The sequence below is a fragment of the Rhinolophus ferrumequinum genome, chromosome 18 (genome assembly GCF_004115265.2).
Source record: "Rhinolophus ferrumequinum isolate MPI-CBG mRhiFer1 chromosome 18, mRhiFer1_v1.p, whole genome shotgun sequence".
Taxonomy (NCBI): domain Eukaryota; kingdom Metazoa; phylum Chordata; class Mammalia; order Chiroptera; family Rhinolophidae; genus Rhinolophus; species Rhinolophus ferrumequinum.
The window spans coordinates 19,638,489-19,659,788 of record NC_046301.1 but is presented as its reverse complement, the minus strand read 5'-3'; the positions used below and the strand labels follow the sequence as shown (position 1 = coordinate 19,659,788).

The 21,300-nt window shown below is 35.5% G+C and overlaps 1 protein-coding gene across 1 annotated transcript in view; it reads left to right on the top strand.

The window, feature by feature from the left end:
- The window catches only part of TTC29 (tetratricopeptide repeat domain 29), a 176,135-nt gene extending 155,038 nt beyond the window's left edge, over positions 1-21,097 (top strand). Inside the window, exons 11-12 of the mRNA XM_033134605.1 lie at positions 19,099-19,165; positions 19,465-21,097. Of these exons, the coding sequence (XP_032990496.1) occupies positions 19,099-19,165; positions 19,465-19,498 (101 nt within the window). The 3' untranslated portion in view covers positions 19,499-21,097. The remainder of the gene's footprint in view (positions 1-19,098; positions 19,166-19,464) is intronic.
- The last annotated feature ends 203 nt before the right edge of the window (positions 21,098-21,300 follow it).

The window sequence follows — 21,300 nt, the reverse complement described above, 5'->3', positions numbered from 1 at the left end:
TGCTTTATTTAATAACATTAAACCTCGAAAGCCTGGTATTCCCAAGGGTGATACACTCATATATCAAAACACAGCACACTCATGTAGCCAACAGCAAAGCAAATGCTTATTGTGTGTGCCTACTGTGTGCAAGGTAAAAAATTGAAAGGCTACCGCCTGCATTTCAGCAGATAACACTGAAATAATTCTTCACTAGTAAAACTTTGTCGAGTTAAAGTTCTTCACGGTCTAAAATTTCTCTTAGTGACTTCTCCCAGTGTGTGAGATTCTTACTGAAGTCAAACCTTACATTTTACTTTTTCTTTCCTCAGTGAAGTCAGAAAATTATCTTCTCTAGTATTTAATCCACCCTCCTATTTTTGTTGAACCCTAAAACATACCCATGTTCTTTCAGTTCTTGTCACAATCTTCATCCTGTAATATAAATGGACAATTTATATAAGCTAGCTATCTAGCCAACAGAATAGGTTTTAAACATTTTTGGAAATTCGTATGTATTTCCTTTAAATCTGGTAAAGTAGAAGTTATATTGTTTATGTTTTGTAAAAAAATTCAAAATAAAATTAGCTAAAATTGTATTAAAAATTCTTAATTATGAAGAAATTCAATAATAGAGAAAGCAAAGAAAATTGTTATTTTGACCAATCATTTCATTTAAAGAGACACTGGTATTTAAAAGATTTATAGCTATCCTTTGACCAATAGTCTAATATTTTTCTTTAGTTATCTAACATTTCTATTTATTGAAAAGGAAGAGTTGCTTTATTATTTTCTCTTTTAAAAATTTGAAGAAACATTTCAGGTCATCGGATGCTATTCTGGCTACAATTTAAGCTATACAGTCTCATGAATATTCATATCTGATTTTTTTTCCTTAAATACCTCACTGATATGGTAAAAGAGAGTCCAGAGATCTTTCCTACGGAAGTAAATGTGTAGGTTCATTGAAAAGATGGTGCATTGTATCACATGCTAATAAAAGCCTGGCTTGTTCCAGTATTTATCTGAAAACCATTGAAGTTAATAGTTCTGTTTCCTTATGCTCTGATTTGAGGTGTTGAGAAAGTCTCTTGGGGAGATATTTTTGGTAGCCTTTGCCACTCTTAAGATGAAAACCAGTTGATTTTAAACAATAAGTCATACATTTCTACTGCTAGATGGTATATTAACATAAAATAGGTTAAATAAGTAGATTCTGTTTAAATAATGTATCTAATAATATTTTAAAATATACTTTTTAAAGTCCGTTTAGTATTAACCTATTAGTTTTTTAAGAAAAACAGGTTTGAAATTAGGTTTATGACTGCCATTATTTCACACAACCTCATGAACTTTTTTAAAATTGTGATATATATTCATACTTACAGACGTGTATAAACTATATATATTTCATCCAAATGTTCATGTATTAATCAAAATATGATTAATTTCATAGTATATCAAGTCCATACTAGACTAGAATGTTCAGAAGTTACCTTAAATAGAAGAAATCATTATCGGTTTATAGATTTATTCATTCACTTATTCAAAAATTAATTACTGAATAAATGCTGTAAGTGTTCTAAAGATCTGTGTTAGGATTTTTGACTTCAAGAACTTTTCATTTTAATAGACAATACGAGATACATACACATGAGTGTTTCAAAGAACGATGAGAGATAATTCTGCCTTTGTGGATGGATTCATAGAATGGCTGAACTTACAGGATGATAACCTCTAGGGAAAGTAGTTTGGCAATATAGAAATTTAAAATGCACAATGTATATAAATATCGAATCACTATGATGTACACTTAAAACTACAATATTGTATGTCAATTATGTGCCAATTTTTTAAATGCACAGAGCTTGGACCCAGTAATTCTACATTTGTCTAACAGATATATTAAGACTTCATTCAGTCATTCAACTATTTACCAAGTACCACTGTGAACTAAGCATTGTCTGAGGCACTGGGAATACAGCAGCAAACAAAGTCTCTGCCCTCATGGAGCTTATTCTCTACAGAGGAATCTAGACAGCTGAATATATACAAAGGGTGCCAAAAACATGTATACACATTTTAAGAAAGGAAAACTGTATTAAAATTGTAATACTCAACATATGCCGATAACAAAAGATGAAGACAAGTCACGTTTGACTTCTGCAATTACAAGAGGTGCTCAAAGTGGTTACCATCAGTGTCCAGACACTTCTGATTATGGTGAACTACTGCTTGAGTAACGTTGACCAAACTGTCTACTTGTATACATTTTTTGGCACCCCCGGTGTATATAAACATAACATGATATAATATGTTGAATAATAAATGTGTTACATAATTTTTAAAATACTGCATGAGGACAGGAAGTGATAAAACAGGACAATTCTACTTTAATTAGAATGGACAGGGAAGTCCTTTCAGAGGAGATAGCATTTCAGGAGAGACCTGAATGAAGTAAGGGAGTGGCCATAATCATCTTTCTAGGGGAAAATAATTCAGACTGAAGGTAGAGCAAATGCAAAATCCTTACAAGCGTTCAAGGGTTGATTTATAGCATCATAATAAAAGTTTGCAAACAATTTAAATGTTCAACAAGACATTTAGTGACTGTTTAAATTATGGTGCATCTATGTGTGGAATACTATTCCACTGTTACCAGTGAACGAAGCAATTGTGATATATATTCATATTTACAGACGTGTACTAAAAAAAAGAATGATCAAGAGAGTGAGAAGACTAGCCAGACTGGGAGAAAATATTTGCAAAAGATACTTCCGAGAAAAGACTGTTACTCAAAATATACAAAGAACTCTTAAAACTCAATAATAAGAAAACAAACAACCCAATTTTTAAAATAGGCCGAGGACCTGAACAGACAGCTCACCAAAGAAGATATACAGATGACAAATAAGCATATGAAAAGATGTTCCATTTCATATGTCATCAGAGAATTACAACTTAAAATGAGATACTACTGCACTTATTAGAATGGCCACAATTTGGAACACTGACAGCACCACATGCTGGTGAGGATGTGGAGCAACAGGAACTCTCATTCATTGCTGGTGAGAATGCAAAATGGTACAGCCACTTGGAAGACAGTTGGCAGTGTCTTTTATAAAACTAAACATACTCATGTTATCATAGCATCTAGCAGTCACGTTCTTGGTATTCATCCAAAGGAGTTGAAAACATGTCAACACAAACACCTGCACACAGATAATTTTGGTAGTTTTATTCATAATTGCCAAAACTTGGAATCAACCAAGATGCCCTTCAGTGAGCGAATGGATGAATAAACTGCAATACATCCAGAAAATGAAATATTGCTCAGTGTTAAAAAGAAATGAGTTATCGAGCCACGATAAAACAATGGAGGAGCCTTAAATGCATATTACTAAGTGAAAGAAGCCTATCTGAAAAGGTGACACACTGTATGATTTCAACTATATGATATTATAGAAAAGGCAAAGCTATAGAGATAGTGAAAAATTAGTGGTTGCCAGGGATTAGGGATGAGGGAAGGATAAATAGGCAGAGCACTGAGGATTTTTAGGGCAGCAAAACTCTTCTGTATAATACTGTAATGGTGGATACATGTCACTATATTTTGTCAAACCCATAAAATGTTCAACACCAAGAATGAATCCTAATGTAATCTATGGACTTCGGTAATGATGATATGTCCATGTAGGTTCATTGACTGTAACAAATGTACCACTAGGGTGGGGGGGTGTCAACTGTGGAGGACGCTCTGCACGTCTGGGGGTAAGTGGTGTATGGAAATTCTCTGTACTTTCCATTCAGTTTTACCGTGAACCTGCAACTGTTCTAAAAAGTATGTCTTTAAAAAAAAAAAAAGGGAGAAAGATATCCAATATACACTGTTTCTTAAAAAGCATAGAAACGTGTATAGTATGGTGACATTTGTGTACAAATAAGACATAAATATGTATTATATATTTATATGTGAATATATATTCTATTATCCTTTTACATGTGCATGGAATGTTTCTGAAAGGATATTGAAGAAACATTGCCTTTAGGGAAGGGAAGTAAGTAGCCGGGAATCAAGGATTTTGAATAGACTTTCACGATCCAACCTTCAAAAAAGGAAGTACCATGTGCATGTATCAACTATTCAAAAAATAATTAACTTTTAAAGTAAAGAATGTGACAGACAGGGAACGATTACAGAATCCTTAGAGCCAGTCTTAGTCCACTGGGCTACTGTAACAAAAATACCATAGACTGGGGTCTTACAAACAATAAGAATTTATTTCTCACAAATCTGTAGGCTGGGAAGTCTGAGGTCAAGGTGTTGGCTGATTTGGTGTCTGGTGAAAGCCCGCTTCCTGGTACATAGACGGCTGTCCTTTCACTATGTCCTGATGTGGTGGAAGGGGCAAGAAACCTTTCTGGGCCCTTATTTATAAGGCCACTAATCCCATTTATGAGGGTTCCACCCTAATGACCTAATCACTTCCCAAAGGCTTCACCTCTAAATACCATCCATCACATTGGATGTGAGGATTTAATATGTGAATTGGCGGGGGGGCCCAAACATTCAGTCTATAGCAGGGCCTATTTGCTTATTATTTTTTCACTCTTTTATTAAATCACAAGGATTTAATAAAATTCTTCCTCTATAATAATGTCAATACAAAGAGACTATTCATGTTGCTTCCTAAAGTTGAACCAACTCTTTACCGTACTTAGTCTATATTGTATAGTTGAGAAAAAGTGGCCTCCTAGAGGCCTCTTTAATACCACTCCAAATATGTTGTTTGTATACCATCTTAATGAAAAGTATTACTGACCCCTGAGCAAAATAACAGGTACCAAAAAGAAAAGTGTAATTATGTGACAATATTTAAGTAAGAAAACAGGTCAATCGGGTAAGAGATAACTGAGATATGAGGGCAGAGATGGTGTCAGAAAAAATTTTTAAATAGGTGGTTTAGGTGTATAGATATAAGGGACTCTATTCAAGTTGATGTGTAATCTACTTGACCTTCTCAATGTGTGTGATGAAATACTGTATGATGCTGGAGCAAATCAACACAACTTGAAAGTACGTAGAGTTTTTTGTTCTCAGTTTCTTAGCTCAGATAAAAGCAGCAAGAATTATGAACACATACTTTTATGTATTTTATATTGATATTTATTTTAATATATTTATATCTGCATATTTATGTTATTCATATATATTAACTTTTAGTACATTTTATGTACTGGGGGTGCCAAAAAAATGTATACACATGACTTGTATTCATCTTTTGTTATCGGTATATATTGGGTATTACAATTTTAATAGCTTTTCCCTTTCTTAAAATGTGTATACATTTTTTGGCACCTTCTGTGTATAAATTTGATATTGTCTTGTCACTGAAAAGACTATTTTTATTTTTCTTCAGCTTTATTCATATGGGATAAGCCATAAAAATTGTCTTTTTCCAGTAATGATTATCATCTGAATATGTATTATCTTTTTTAATATCATCCCATCATTAAAACATAATTTATGTAGTGTCTTTCCATCCAAAATATGTCTGGTTTTAAGACATAGTACCTTTTTTTCCCCAACCACAGTATAGTAGAGCCAAAGAAGGTAAACTTGAAGGGAGATTATTTGTGGAATAAGAATAAACAATCTTCCACTTCTGCTTGTTCTCTATTCTCCCATCGATGCCCGTGCATAGTCCAGTTACATAACTGACATGGGGAAAGGTGACTTGATAATATGCTCTTTGAAACAACTGAATTCATGAAAATTAAGATAATTTGTATAGCTGAAACCTTCTTTTATAAAGACAGAAAGGAAAAAATAAATATTTATTTAAACTGAACTGTTTTAAATTATTTTAAGCAATTGTGCATAAAAATCTTGCTTCTTTTCTGAAGTACTTTAGACATTGTGACTACCGATAAAAGTTTAGACTTTTCAGACTTTACTTGGAAGATAAGCAAATAATATAATCAGGAGGAAAACTCATTCTTAAAAACTGAGTATTTCTTACGTGCGCATTAAAGAGTTGTCCGTTGATCTTGCAGGAGAACATTTTTTAATCACCTGGCATTTCAAACAAATAGTTTTGTCTTAATTATATATCTTTTAAACACTCATGTAGACTTTAAAGAGTAAACATATTCATTCTGTCTTCTTTCAACAGACATTTATTGGGCATGTGTGCCAAGCAATAGTTTATGATGTTCATTCAGAAAACATGAAGTATGTACTATCTCTAAAACATCATGCAAGGTACTATATAGATACAGGGACAAATATATCAGTTTTCAAAAGAGAACAGACTATAATCTAAAGACTATAAAGAAATCATTATTATATACTTAAATTCAAACTAGAGAAAGGTTTTCAAAGATGACTCCTACTTGTCTATGTCAAAATATATGCAGAGTTGTATAATATGCACATGTTGAGGAAACATGCTCTAACACAGAAATTCTCTGCTTTTCAAATTTTTGACCCACCAATCCAGCTATCAAAGAGCCCAATGAGTTTATTTTTCCTGATACAAGCATATAACTGCATTTACATGTGTTCTGTTATGGTCTTAGATTTTGTTTTGGACCTCTGTTCCCCTTACTAGACTATCCTAAATTAATTGCTTTAAGAAACTGTATATAAAACTCTCATTTCTTCTCTGAAGACCAGGCACTAATCCCGAGCGTTATGCCGTAATTGCAGATTGAGCATCCCACCGCTTTCCTCAGCCATGTATTCCTGAATCCATCTAATTTGAACACTGCCACAAACTGTATCCCAGAACTTATCCCACAAGCTTTTTTCACTTGCTGGGTGCTCAATAAATATCTATTGACTGAATGACAAATGAATAGGAGTTATCAGTTGACAGACACAATGTATGTTCAACATTAACTGGAACAGCAGTTTAAAATTTGAATCATCCTGAGAGTAGAGTTGCATGAATCTCTGTCCCATTCATTATTATACAAGTGAAATTTAAAAAAAAAAATGTATGTTTAATCAAAAGGATGTCCGTTGAGCAATTGGTTTGCTCCTTGGGTGCTACAAAACTCAAGTCGTAATGTCCCAGAGGTGGTCTAAGTAGCATTTCAGGAGTCTTTGTGAATGATTTTTATTTCTCATTGTCCTCACCTTCTCTGAAAAGAATGACTGATAGCCTTTCCTTGTGATATCATGGCTTTTCAGAGCGTTGTTTTATCTGTTTTTTATAACCAACCTTACACTTGTTCAGTGTAATTTTCGCTTTATGTAGCATATAAAAAAAGTCTGAGATATGGTGCCCCGTGAATTAACAAGAATGGCTGGACAAAAGACAAGAAATCTTTTAAAAATGAATGTTCACATTAAATACCTTGGATAGGTAGGCCTCCTGGGGATTTTTCTTTAATGCAGCAAAAGTGCACCGTTTCTGTTTCCAGATACAGTTTCTTTCAGACACTGAGCTTGTCTAAAGTCATATTACATAAGTAAGGGCTTAGTTTGTACATTAGTATTACATCTTAGAGTTTTACTAAATCCTCTTTTGATCAATCTGCTATTGAAGAGATCTATATTGATTTCTTCTACACTTGTTTATGGCATTTATTTTGATATGCCTAAGATTAAAAGCCAAATTAACAAGTGTAATCAATTTTCTTGGTTATAAAGAAAGGTTCTCTCGTACCCTTAGACACATTCATCTAGGGATAAAAAAAAAAATCTAAGTGAAGATGTTGTAATAAATGGATCGATTTATTCAATCACTTGGCATAAAAACATCATCCCTGGGAAAGCGCTCTCCTCTAAGAGCTTTAGCTACTGAGTTTCACTTGTGTTGCACCAAATGATTTGCATTTTTAGAGAAATTTCATGTCTGCAGTGAGCTCCAGTGAAAACATGAATAAATTGCTTTCTTACCCTCTTTTTCTGACTTATGAAGCTGAATCCATTACGGGTTGAGTCAGAGTATAATGAAATAAAGGCAACAACAGCTCACATGATGGAAACCCTGGATTAGGATTAGTCCAAGCTCAGTTGTCCTGGCCCACGGTCAGATTAGTGGTCTGCAGGGAGATCCCTGGGGCTGTGGCAATTTTTTAAACTGCTGCATTAGAAACGGTCTCTAGAAGACAAGAAATTAAATAGACAAACAACGACTAAGAACTAAATAGGCTTTCCACAGCAGTTCTCTACAGTCAGATAAATCAACCTCTCCACGCCTAACACATGGCAGTTGCCTAGGAGGCTTTCTTGTTACCCATCTTCTTTTTGAATTCACTGAAGGGAGAATGAGCATATGAGTAGAAGTCAGACGCACGGGCTTTGAAGCCAAAGCAACCTGAGTTTGAATCTCCACTGAGCCAGTTATCAGTTGTGTGATACAGAGCCAGTTAATCCCTCCAAACTTTGGTTTCCTTTCTGTAGAACAGGGATAATAATACCTAGAGCATGGGGTGGTTGAGAGGTTTTTTTAAAAAGTCTTAATCACGTTCCCTAGTACAAAATACACTCCCAGTCCATGGAAACAAATTTAATTTTTGCTTATGATCTAAATGTTTCAACTAAACAAAGACAAGCAGCCAATACTCATCCTTTTACAGAGCATGCTATTTTGCTCCTATATTAAATAGTAAGTACAAGTAAGGTTGTATAAAACAGTGAGTCTCAAATGAATCACCTTGGAATCCTTTTAAAATGCAGATTCTGATTTACTAGTTCCAGAGTGGGGCCTGACAAACTCCCAGTAATACTGATGTTGCTGGTTTCGAAAGCACACTTAGAGACCACAAACATATAGGTCATCTGGAAATGGTATTTATTTCAAATTTCATTTCTCTTTGCCATTATTTTTTTTAATTAAAGTTTATTGGGGTGACAATTATTAGTAAAGTTACATAGACTTCAGGTGTACAATTATGTAATACATCATCTATACATAACGTTGTGTGTTCACCACCCAGAGTCAGTTCTCCTTCCATCACCATATATTGGACCCCCTTTACCCTCATCTACCCCCTTCCCCCCTTACCCTCTAGTAACCACTAAACTATTGTCTTTGTCTACGAGTTTTCGTTTCTTCATTTGTTGGTCGTTCTTTTGTTACTTTCAGTTTTATATACCACATATCAGTGAAATCATATGGTTCTTGACTTTTTCTGTCTTACTTATTTCATTCAGCATGATAATCTCAAGATCCATCCATGTTGTTGCAAATGATACTATTTCACCTTTTCATATGACCGAGTGGTATTCCATTGTGTATATATACCACAACTTCTTTATCCAATCATCTATCGAAGGACACTTTGATTGTTTCCATGTCTTGGCCACCGTAAATAAAGCTGCAACGAACATTGGAGCACATATATCTTTGTGGATAAATGTTTTCAGATTTTTGGGTTAGATACCCAGGAGAGGGATTGCTAGGTCATATGGTAATTCTATTCTTAATTTTTTGAGGATCCTCCACACTGCCTTCCATAGTGGCTGCACCAATCTGCATTCCCACCAACAGTGTATGAGGGTTCCTTTTTCTCCACAGCCCTCCAATACTTGTTATTATTTGACTTGTTGATGATAACCATTCTAACTGGGGTGAGGTGATATCTCATTGTGGTTTTTATTTGCATTTCTCTGATGATTAGTGATGTTGAGCATTTTTTCATATGTCTATTGACCATTTGTATGTCCTCTTTGGAGAAATGTCTATTCATGTCCTCTGCCCATTTTTTAATTGGATTGTTTGGGGTTTTTTGTGTGGCTGTTGTTGAGTTGCATGAGTTCCTTATATATTTTGAATATTAGCCCCTTATCAGAAGCATTGTTTGCAAAAATCTTCTCCCATTCATTTGTTTGCCTCTTTATTTTGTCATTGGTTTCTTTTGCTGTGCAGAAGCTTTTTAGTTTGATATAGTCCCATTCATTTATTTTAGCTTTTACTTCCCTTGCTTTTGGGGTCAAATTCATAAAATGCTCTTTGAAACCAATGTCTATAAGTTTAGTACCTATGTTTTCTTCTATGCAGTTTATTATTTCAGGTCTTATGCTTAGGTCTTTGATCCATTTTGAGTTAATTTTGGTACACGGTGACAGATAGCAGTCTAGTTTCATTCTTTTGCACGTGGCTATCCAATTCTCCCAACGTGATTAATTGAAAAGGCTGTCTTTTCTCCGTTGTATGTTTTTGGCTTCTTTGTCAAAAATTATCTGTCCATATTTATGTGGATTTATTTCTGGGTTCTCAATTCTATTCCATTGGTCTGTGTGTCTTTTTTTCTGCCAATACCATACTGTTTTGATTATTGTTGCCCTCTAGTACAAGCTGAAGTCAGGGAGTGTGATACCTCCAGCATTATTCTTTTTTCTTGGGATTGCTTTGGCTATTCGGGGTCTTTTGTGGTTCCATACAAATCTGATGATTTTTTGTTCTATTTCTTTAAAAAATGCCATTGGGATTTTGATGGGGATTGCATTAAATCTGTATATTGCTTTGGGTAATATGGCCATTCATTTTTATGAAAATTTAAAAGGCAGGCTTCCTCATCTGGGATCGATAAAGTTTTGATTTGGTGTTTTGGTGGGAGAATTGTTTGGGTGTTTCAAGGAAGATCTATTTCTAGGAACTATTTTGCAGCTGACAAGGCCCAAATCTACTCATCTTATTATATTTGGATTGTATATTGTATGCTAAAGTACCTTTTGTTTGAAAATCTCAGCGTTCATTGGAAAATTTGATTTTTGCAAAAATAATTTTTATGTCTCTAGATTATTTATTAAAAATATCATCTCCTATATAACCCATTGTTCTAAAGTAATCCGTTCATGAAAAAACATGGAGTTTGTGTGTTTTCCAAACTCTGTTATTTTTATAGAGGCACCAGAAAAAAAATCCAACTCTATCTATTAGCATTTAGGTTTATATTATATATGTTACACTTCACATAATTTGGTCAAAGAAAATTAAACTTGGGAATGATAACGAAATAGTTACTGCTTTTAATTCATTAACTCATCCTTGAGCTTCAATTTAGGGAACTAGATGAGCAGGATAAATTTTCAAATGAATGTTTAAATTAGCGATAGACTTTCTCATTTTTAGATTTGAGGAAGATTGATTTTCAGATCTTGGGGATTTTTTTTCTTTTTAACCAAAATTGTTACAATGAAAAGTATAAAGTAAAATTTAAAAACAGAAGTAATGACCAGTATACATCTTCAATTTATCACACTTTATGTTCAGGTGACATTAGACCACTTAACACATAGTATCAGAACCTTAAGACACATACTTCTATTTCTCCCCACCAACCTTTGCAGTATTGTTGTTAGATATTTTACTTTTAAATATATTATAAATCCCATGCTATACTCTTACTATTTTGTTTAAACAGTCAAATATAATTTAAAGATATTTAATAATCTTTAAAATCTTTTTTTTGTTGACCTATGTACCTACCATTTCTTTCACTCTTCATTCTTTAGTATAGATCCAGATTTTCATCTGGTGTCATTTTCCTTCTGCCTGAGGACTTAATCATTTTTGTCATGTAGTCTGCTGCTGATGAATTGCTTCAGCTTCATGTGTCTGAAAACATTTTTATTTTGTCTTCTTTTTTCAAAGATTTTTTTTTTTTTTACTGCTTATAGAATTCTAGGTTTGACAGAGTTTTGTTTTGTTTTGTTTTGTTTCTTTTAGTAATCCAAATTTATTGAGCTTGGGTTTGTTGAATTTCTTAGATCAGTGGGTTTGAGATGTTCATGAGTTTTTAAAAATTTTTCAGCTATAATTTCTTAAAATAGTTTTCAATTCTTCACCCATCACCTTCCAGAACTCCAATAACATGTACAGTAAGCTGCCTGACTGTCCTACAGCTCACTGATGCTCTGTCCAGCTTTTTAATTCTTTATCTTTCTTTGTCTTATTTTGAATACTTTCTACTACTCTGTCTTCAGTTTCACTCGTTTCCTTTGATTATACCTTCCATGTCTCTAAACATTCTTTAATGTCTAAAATACAGCGTTAACAACTGTTTTAATAACTGTGTTTGTTCCAAATTCTAATAACTGTCAGTTCTAGGTCAGTTTTGATTGATTGATTTTTCTTCTCATTCTGCTTCCTTTCATGGTTTACTCGATGCCAGACTATTTTGAATTTCACTTTATTTTTGATGCTGGATACTTTTGTAATCTATAAATATTCTTGAGCTTTGTTCAAAGGTGAAGTTACCCAGAAACAATTTGATCCTTTCAGGTCTTGCTTTTCAGGTATTTTAGGGGGGACCAGAGAAAGGTGTGATTTAAGGATAATTATCCCCCACCTTTGAGTCACGGCCCTTCTGAGTCCTCTACCCAATGACCCGTGAATTTTGAGGTTTTCCATTGTTGCTGGGGATCAACAGGGAGCATCCCAACCTTCTCGGGATACCATGCACTGTTCTTTCCCATTCTTGTGGATTGTTCTTTCCCAGTGTTGAGTAGTATCGTCACACATACACTCTGATCTGCACTTCACTGAATACTTGAGGGCAACCTCTACAAAGCTCCAGAATTCTGTGTGCAGCTTTCTCCTCTCCATCTCACTAGTTGCTAACTCCTGTTGCCTGGGTCTCCCTAGACTCTCAGCTTCATCTCAATTAATGGAGTTTGCTGGGCTCTTTCTGGGTTCCCCCTCTCTGAACCATGGCTTGGAAACTTCCTCAAGGCAGCAAACTGGGCAATTACAGGCCTCATATTGTTTGTTTCCTGTCTCTCGGAGAGCACTGATGTCCAGTGTGTTCAAAACCATTGTTTTCTATATTTTGTTCAGGCTTTTTTGTTTGTTTGTTTGTTTTCTTGGGGGGAGGGGGCGCATATTTCACGAAAGAGGGGAATCTGAGTTCTGTTCCTTCATATTAACTAGAAAAAATGCAGAATTTGTAATGTAGCATTAACAGAAATAAAAAGAACTTATGAAGATATCAACATTACATTTATTTAAGAAACTATTTAGCATCTGAACAGATCTATAGACCTGAATCAAATACTCTCATTAAAAGTTTAGATATCCAGAAGAAATTCAGTATAATTCTGTCAATATAGTCTCCTCAATGCTTCTCCAGGCCTAGCTCCATTACATCTATTTAAGATAATGGTGTTTATGGGGGGAATAGAACCTATAATTTTGAGTTACAATATACTTCTAATCCTTGTATAAATTTTAATAGGCTTTAACTATTAACAAAAGCCTTTGGAAAGGGTATTGCTGTATACCAGAACCTGAACTATGAAAGAACACGTGTCAGTTTTTGACACTTAAGAGAATCTACCCAAATTTAGAAGATGTGTTCTGCCTTAAAAGTTTATATCTTGACTATTATACTCAAAAGCTATAGAATAACCACATTGTGATTTCTACTTTAAAACACAGATAAAACAGATTACTCCTATGTTTGTTAAAAAAAATAGGAGAATTTTACCAAAACACACACACACACTCACACACACACACACACACACACACACACACTAAGATCCATTCTCCCATTTTGCTCTGTGTCCCAGGAGACTGACTGCAGACTGCATCTCACAGATGCACTTGCCTTTTGGATTCCTGGCTTGGATTGATCCAGAGGGAGTCACCAGCAGGAGATCAGAGGTTAGGAAGGTGGTGAAGTCAGGGCATTATTCCTCTGCCCCTGACATCAGCTCAGTTCTGACAGCCGTGGCACTCCACAACTACTACTACTACTACTGGATTCTCTGAGTGACCCCTTTTCTAAATCTTTGTTTCTCACACAGGGTGCTCTAACACCACCCTCTCTTCCTTTACCCTTCAGCCCCGGGAAGATAATGGCATGGCATCCCTCCATTGTGCGTCACAGGGTGTTCAGCATCCCTTGTCGGTTCCTTAACCCTGCCCTCATCTCTCAATAGTCCCTTCATTAGTCTCTTCAGAATCCCAGCTGAATATGCCATCTGCTTCCTCCTGACTGGTACCCACTCCTGCTCTATTGTGAGTGTCAAGAGGGGTGGCCAAAGGCAAGCAAGTACGAGAAATATTAGGAAACTTCCACTTGCTGAGAAGTTCAGTTGATTAGAGAACAGTCCTAATGAGGCCAAAATTAGTGTCTGGCTGTTCTCCAGGACCACAGGCTGTATCCCAGACCAGCCATTTTACACACCATCAGTTACAAGGAGGAGCATGCCAAAAAGGACACGTGAGTCTATGCCAATCCATCACCACTTCTGGGAACATAATTTAAAAACTAGCTGTTCAACTGCTATAGCTTCAAAATCATCTTTGTTCCCGAAGGACAGCTTTTATAATGTGCTTATAGTGAAAATTGTCTATAGGTTATTTTAAATAATAAAACCATACCTGTCAATATCTTTTTTCAAAGATATACTATCATCTCTTTACTTCGTCTATAGCTAATTATAATAACATGGGTTAAAAGTCAAACTTATCAAAATATGCCTTATATAGGTAATGAGATTCAGGATTTATAAGAATATATATTTAACTCATTTCTTTAAAATTTTTTAACTGTTGTAATTAAATGAATGAAACTACATAACCATTGTCTAAACAAAAGCAGATATTTATTTATTTATTTGTTTGAAGAAATTTTTCTGATTATCAAGTGTAAATGACATGTTTTCAGTTTATATACATATTTCCTTAAAACAAAACTCTTTTCTCCTTAGTACAGTTACCTTATAAAACCATATTGTAATTAGACCATTGTAGATGTACTATTGTATTAATATTGACGTGCTGGGCTTACTTCCATGGTTTTAATATTATATGATTTGAATACATGGCAGGGAGAGAAAGACTTCTTTTTTTCCAGAAATTATTTTCTGAGACTCTCCACTATCAATGAGACAAAATCACTGTTTCTACTAAAATTGAATCGATGACTTTAAGTAAAATGTGCTGAAATACTACAGCAAAATCTAATCTCTTCATAGGATAATGCTACAATCACCCATAAGATACGAGCATTTTTACACATAGTCTTTCTTGTGAATCATTTTCATAAAACACAATCTGTTTTATTTTTTGACGAAAACCTGTGAGTAATTTTGATAAGGTGAACAGAAGAAAGCACAGTCCTTGCACATTAGGTGATCAACTTTTTGACAACAGCAGGACCAGCATAGCTAATAGCATAATTGCCTGCAGGGTCCAGCTAAATATGATATACGAATGTAATCACCCCCTATGATGACTATTCAGGAGTAATCCCTTTTGCTTTGAACTGCAACATATATTTCAACAAGGCAAAAACCATACGAAGAAATTCTCTGCAGACCACACTGATACAATACAGCCTTCATATCCTGCTCTGTGTGTTTGCTACTCATAGTGAGTTTTAAATTTAAGGTAATGACTACTGTATATTCATGTGAGCATACGACCATACTTTTGATTTGTTGTGGAAAGGTTGAATCCATTACCAGAGGTCTAAGTCTATAAACTCTGACACAACCTTTTTATATGAGTTATTATTTACCCTTTTCTAGAATAAGGCCACTAAAAATGTTTTGCATGGCAAAATTATAAAAATTCACCTTTTCAGTTACAAAACTACCCAGTAGTGTCTCTTCTATTTCAACCCGTACTCCTCTACAGATAACATTTTTTAAAGTCTCATTTATATATAATACTGTTGTGTTTGAAAATTATATGCTATTGTTTCCAAGTAAAGGGATGGGATGGTTGGTTTATTGCCATTCATCACTTGCTGATTTATTCTAATGTTCTTTGATACAATGTAGGTTGAGTGGCGGTATAAATGAGATCCTTTTGTTGCCCACTTGAGGGAATCTACCATTTTGAGAGTCTCCACTATTAACAACGAAGTGCCTTTTCCTACTGAAATGGTAGACAGTATAAGCAAATATCACACTCTCAACTTTGTATTGGTTCTGGTCTTCCTTCAGTGAAATAGGCCCTAATCTTCCAGCATCCTTGAAGTCCTACAGATCAAACATCTCAAATCACACCATCAGTCAGACTCACAGCAGATAACTTGGGTTAGGAATCAAAATAAGTGCTTCTGCAAAGGTGGTGCTCACCTTGTTGCAAATGGATAGTCATGTCAGAACACCTAAATGATGAGTTCAAGTTTTCCCCTATGTAAATTAATCATTGCTAAGGTTTCCTAGCACAGAGAGAATCTAAATGTCTTTTAGTTAAACTAGCAAATGTGGCCTAAGTTGAAAAGAATAGCTACAGATATAACTATTTTTCTCATAGAATCTACTTGGGACATAGCCCACAATAAAATTCACTGTTTGTCAACAAATGGGGAAGGAACGCTAACTAATTATTTGAGACCACCCAGGCGTAATTTCAAATTTGGGGAATCCCAGAAGGATTTCTCCAGCTTAAGTGATATTGGTACATCCTGCCAAATCAAAGGGAATGCTGAGTGTAAGACATTAGCTAGAATAAAATAGGCATCAAGATGTTAGCATGGTTCTACATATTGTGATGCCATGAAAAATATTAAACTGAGAAACCCAAGATAGTTCTTTATATTAAAGAATGATAGAACATTTTAGTTAAGGTAACAGCTGAACTCCTATTACAAAGAGTCCAAAAAGTACAGTGGCTTAAGAATATGTATGTTTCTTTCCTACTCCGGAAGTGAAACAGGTACATTTATGAGGTAGCCCCGCAGGGAGCCATGATTTTCCATCTTGTTGCCCCATTGTCTCCTAGAGCAGGGTTTCTCAATCTTGCACTATTGAAATTTTGAGCTGGATGATTTTTTTGTTATGGAACAGACGGAGGAATGGCTGCCATGAGCGTTGTAGGATATTTAGCAGCAGCCCTGGCCCCTACACACTAGTTGTGACAATCAAAAATGTCTCCAGACATTTTCAAATGTCCCCTGTGGGGAAAAATCACCCCAGTTGAGAACCACTATGTTAGGGTATTGTCATTATCTGCATGGTAGAAACTGAATCATAAGGTAATAGTTCCATGTTCAAGATTGAGGAAAAGTTTAAGGAGAAATGAAAGTCCAATGTCTAACTCTAAGACCCAAAAGCAGTGTGTATCATTATGTCCACATTCCTTGGTGAGAATTAAGTCTTGTGACTTCAACTCCATGCTGATGGAGATGTAGTGAAGAGCAAAAACAAACAAAAAACAACAACAAAAAAACAACAACTGATAAGTGGGAGGCAGACAGAAGGAATTGCTGGAGCCATGTCTTGTTTTCTTGTGTTGTGGACAAGGGAGGATGAGACATAGTGAAGAAGTAGAGGTGTTGGCCTTAGATGGGAAGATAGGGCATAGGAGAGTAACTCTTGACAGAGCTTGGGGGAGTTGCTTCCTACTACCTTGTATTTCCTCTATGAAACTAAAAAAATAAAACAGCACCTGATAACGATGATGGGTACGGAGGGTTTGAGGAAACAGATGAAAGAGTTAAATAGACATCTAGGAGAATGGAAGAAAGAATGGACTAGCAGTGTTTAAGAGGATTGCCTGAAAACATTAAAGATCTACCTAATGTCTGTGGCCATAAATTTAAAGTGAGGCTCAGATGTATGTTTTTTCCAGCCACACTGAGCTATGCAAAGCATGAGAATAAGCAGAGTTGTATTTATCCAGGGTTATAGTTTTGTCAAGTGAGTACGACAAAGTGGGAAAAGGGTAAGGAAATCAGTCTGTACGCAAGGGAGTGAATGACCATGGAATTTAAATTGCATAGAGAAGGGATAGAAGACATCAAAATGGGGAGGAATGATGAAAAAGTGGTAGGACAGGAGGTCGCAATGTGATGAATTCCTGGGGTTGCGGTGTCAGAGGGAGTGATCTAGAAAGATAAAAGCTGGCACTTAGGAAGTTGCATGAAGAAAGCTGAGTTTGACGGGGGCTTGCAGATACTGGTAATGACGATGTCTAAGCGTGACCGTGGGAATTAATGGCTGTTGCAGAGTGAAGGGCAAGATCTAAAAGAACAGAGCTCAACGAATTGAGACTCAGGGTGGAAGAATCTTCTACACGTACAGTGAAATTGCTAAATTAGCAAGAGAAGGAGAGAGGGTGAATGTCCTGAAAGAGAAAACAGGGAGTAAGGAGGATACCTACCCATCTCCAGGTCCAATGGTAAGAAGACTGAGGAAAACAAAAACAAAAGGGCTTCTGGACTGGCAGTGTCCTCAGAAGACAGCCAAGATTCTGTTAGAGCAAGAAAGTAAAAGGAATTTCAGAAAATAGGGTGAGAATACAGTGGAAATGTTTCAGGAATTGTGGTGAGTGAGAGATGGGGACAAAATAGGAAATGTGCAGAGCCTTACGTAAAGTAGCATACAGGAAACGAAGGGGGACCTGGAAACTGAGACCTGTCATAAGCAAGGATAAAGAGTATCTTATTAGCTTAGTCTCAGTGACTTCAAGTCAAAAGTAGAATGTGAAAATTAAGTAACAAATTAACATGTCTATATGTATAAATTTCCCCTATGTGATTTCATTATATGGATACTTTATGTTGCTCTCTAAATTAATTTCCCTTCTGAGTAGTACTTTAGCAAGTCATCTTATGCCACAAAAGAGGCCGATCCAGTTGCAATTTTATATATCATGAGAATTATGTGGAGTAGGAATTCGGGCATGGCTTGGCTAGACATCAATTTAGGTCACCCAATGGTGGTACTCAGCTGACAGATGGACTAGTTTGAAAAGTCCAAGACAGCTTCTCTCATAGACTGGAGCCTTGGTAGGATGGCTGGAAGACTGGGCTCAGCTGGGACTGTCAACTGTAAAATCTATACAATCCGCCCAGGATGACAGTCTCAAAGTGGGAGGACTTCTTCTACAGTGACTGGCTTCTGCCAAAGTAAGTGCCCTAAGACTCGTGGGTGAAAAGGCACAGCCTTTTTGCACCTAGTGTCAGAAGTCAGGCAGTCCCTTCCTCCACATTCTATTGATTACAAAGGAGTCCTGAGCTAACCCTGATTTCGAGAGGAGGGGAATTAGATTGTACCTTGATGGAGGAGTGGCAGGAACATGTAACGTGAGTAAAGGCCATCTTTGTGTCCATCTTTGACCAAGTACAAGCTCAAAATAACTATAAGCTGTACTTGTGATAAATCATTAAATTTGTACATCTTTTTTTTTTCTTTAGGAGAGTTAAGAAGAGCCACAATGGCAAGTTTATATGAAACCTCAGAGCACTTGGAAGAACTCAATGGGTATGATAAATCAGCTAAAAAGTTTCTGTTAAGTACCCACATTGTACACACTACTAAGTATAATCTAACTCTCCAAGCACAAGAATAATTTCATCTAGCACTTGGTGAGCTAATACTGAAACACTGTCTTTAAAAAAAAATCACAGATTTACTTTCAAATATCAAATAAGGATAAGTATTTTTAATCTTTTAACCTACTTGTATGTCTGAAAATTACAGAAAACAAAATATCTTTCAAAGCAAGTGTCTTTTACTTTCTAGCCCAATATAACATTTAATTTTATAACATTTTATTTCAGATTTCCAGATACTGTCCAAAAAAATGAGACTTAAGCCAGCTTTTGACTCAGCAGCAAAGCAAGAAGAAATTTATCATGTCACTAGAGTCTTTGATACCTGTGCTAGGAGTGTGTTGCCAATAATACAGATAGAGTTATCATAAAACTATGACTATGTTTTCAGTGGATTTCGTATTGCAGTATGCTACTACAAATTTAGTCCAAAACATCTAAATCCATAAAATAAAATATATCACAAATGATTGAATATTAACAATTATCCATAAAATAAACTAAAATTTTTCCTCTTATCCACTATTCCACAAGAAATAGTGCTATCATAGAATCAAAATTTGGTTTTGTGTAATGAGAAAATAATTATAAACTTAAGGAAATCTATGCTGAATAAATGTGGGAAAATATTTACTAAAGTTCCAGGGAAACTTTTCTGCATAGATAAAAAGATTATAAGCAATAATGGCCATCATATTGATAAGTACTGTTCAAAACAGTTTGTTTTACCTATGTGAAGGAAAACTCTGTTTTCTCTACTCACACCATTTCTGGTGCCACATGTGTGTTTTTCCACACTAAGCAATTCTCCAATTCTTGGCAGACATTGACTGGGTACCTTATAATTTAACTTATTTCTGACACTAACTGCCAGAAATTAGCACAGACCCCATAGATCAAAGGATCAGATAGTTCCACAGGACTGTCCCCACTTCAGACGCCAATGGCAAGTCCCAAGTTGTCATTTGTATTTCTGACTGACATGGCTACAAATCAGGGATTCTCTCCTCTCCTCGGGTCCAATAATTTGCTAGAAGGGCTCACAGAACTCAGGGAAACACATGCTTACATTTCCCAGTTTATTATAAAGGATATAATAAAAGACATAACTGAACAACCAAATGGAAGAGAAGCATAGGGCAAGGTATGGGAGAAGGAGCACAGAACGTCCATTCCATCCCCAGGCATGTCACCAGCTCAAAAGCTCTCTGAATCCTTCCGGTTAGGTGTTTTGTGGAGGTTTCATTACCTAGAGACAATTGATTAAATCTTGGCCCATTAGTAATTTACTCAGCCTGCAACGCCTCTTTCCTCCCCCAGGTCAGTGGATGGGGCTGAAAGATCTAATCCTCTAATCACATAGTTAGCTCCCCTATCAACTACCCCGCTCCGCCCACCTACCCCAACCTTAGGGCCTTTCCAAAAGTCACATCATTCATGTAACCTTAAGTGTGGTTGAAAAGAACTTATTGTGAATAACAAATAGCCTTTATTACTCCAGAGCTATTTCAGGAATGGGGGGAAAAAAACAAGTATCATAACACTTTATGCTCCTTTCACCTTTATCATTCTGGAGCTGTTTCAGGAGCCTGGAGCAAAAACTAAATGTTAATTGATTATATTACATTAGGAACTCTGCCAGGTGCCAGGGACAAAGACCAAATATGTATTTCTTATTATATCACAGCATTACACTGTATAAAATTATATTTTGTGATACTTTTAGCTGATAGTATATAATGTAACTTATCCATGTCAATTTACAAAAAATTAAGAAAATCCTTGTCTTAGGCTCTTTCCCGAATGTGTCTGACAAAATGAGAGGACACAGCTGAAATGATTATGTGTATAATTTCTGGAGATCTGCAGATTGAGGGGTATCCATAAGTTAAGTACTATGTCAAAAATAAAGACTTTACTCCCATTTTACCAATCCTCAAATTCTTCAAAAAATAGAAGAGGAAGGAACACTGCCAAATTTTTTTATGAGGCCAGCATTGCACTCACACCAAAATCAGACAAAGGACACCATAAAAAAAATAAATAAATAAATAAATAAATAAA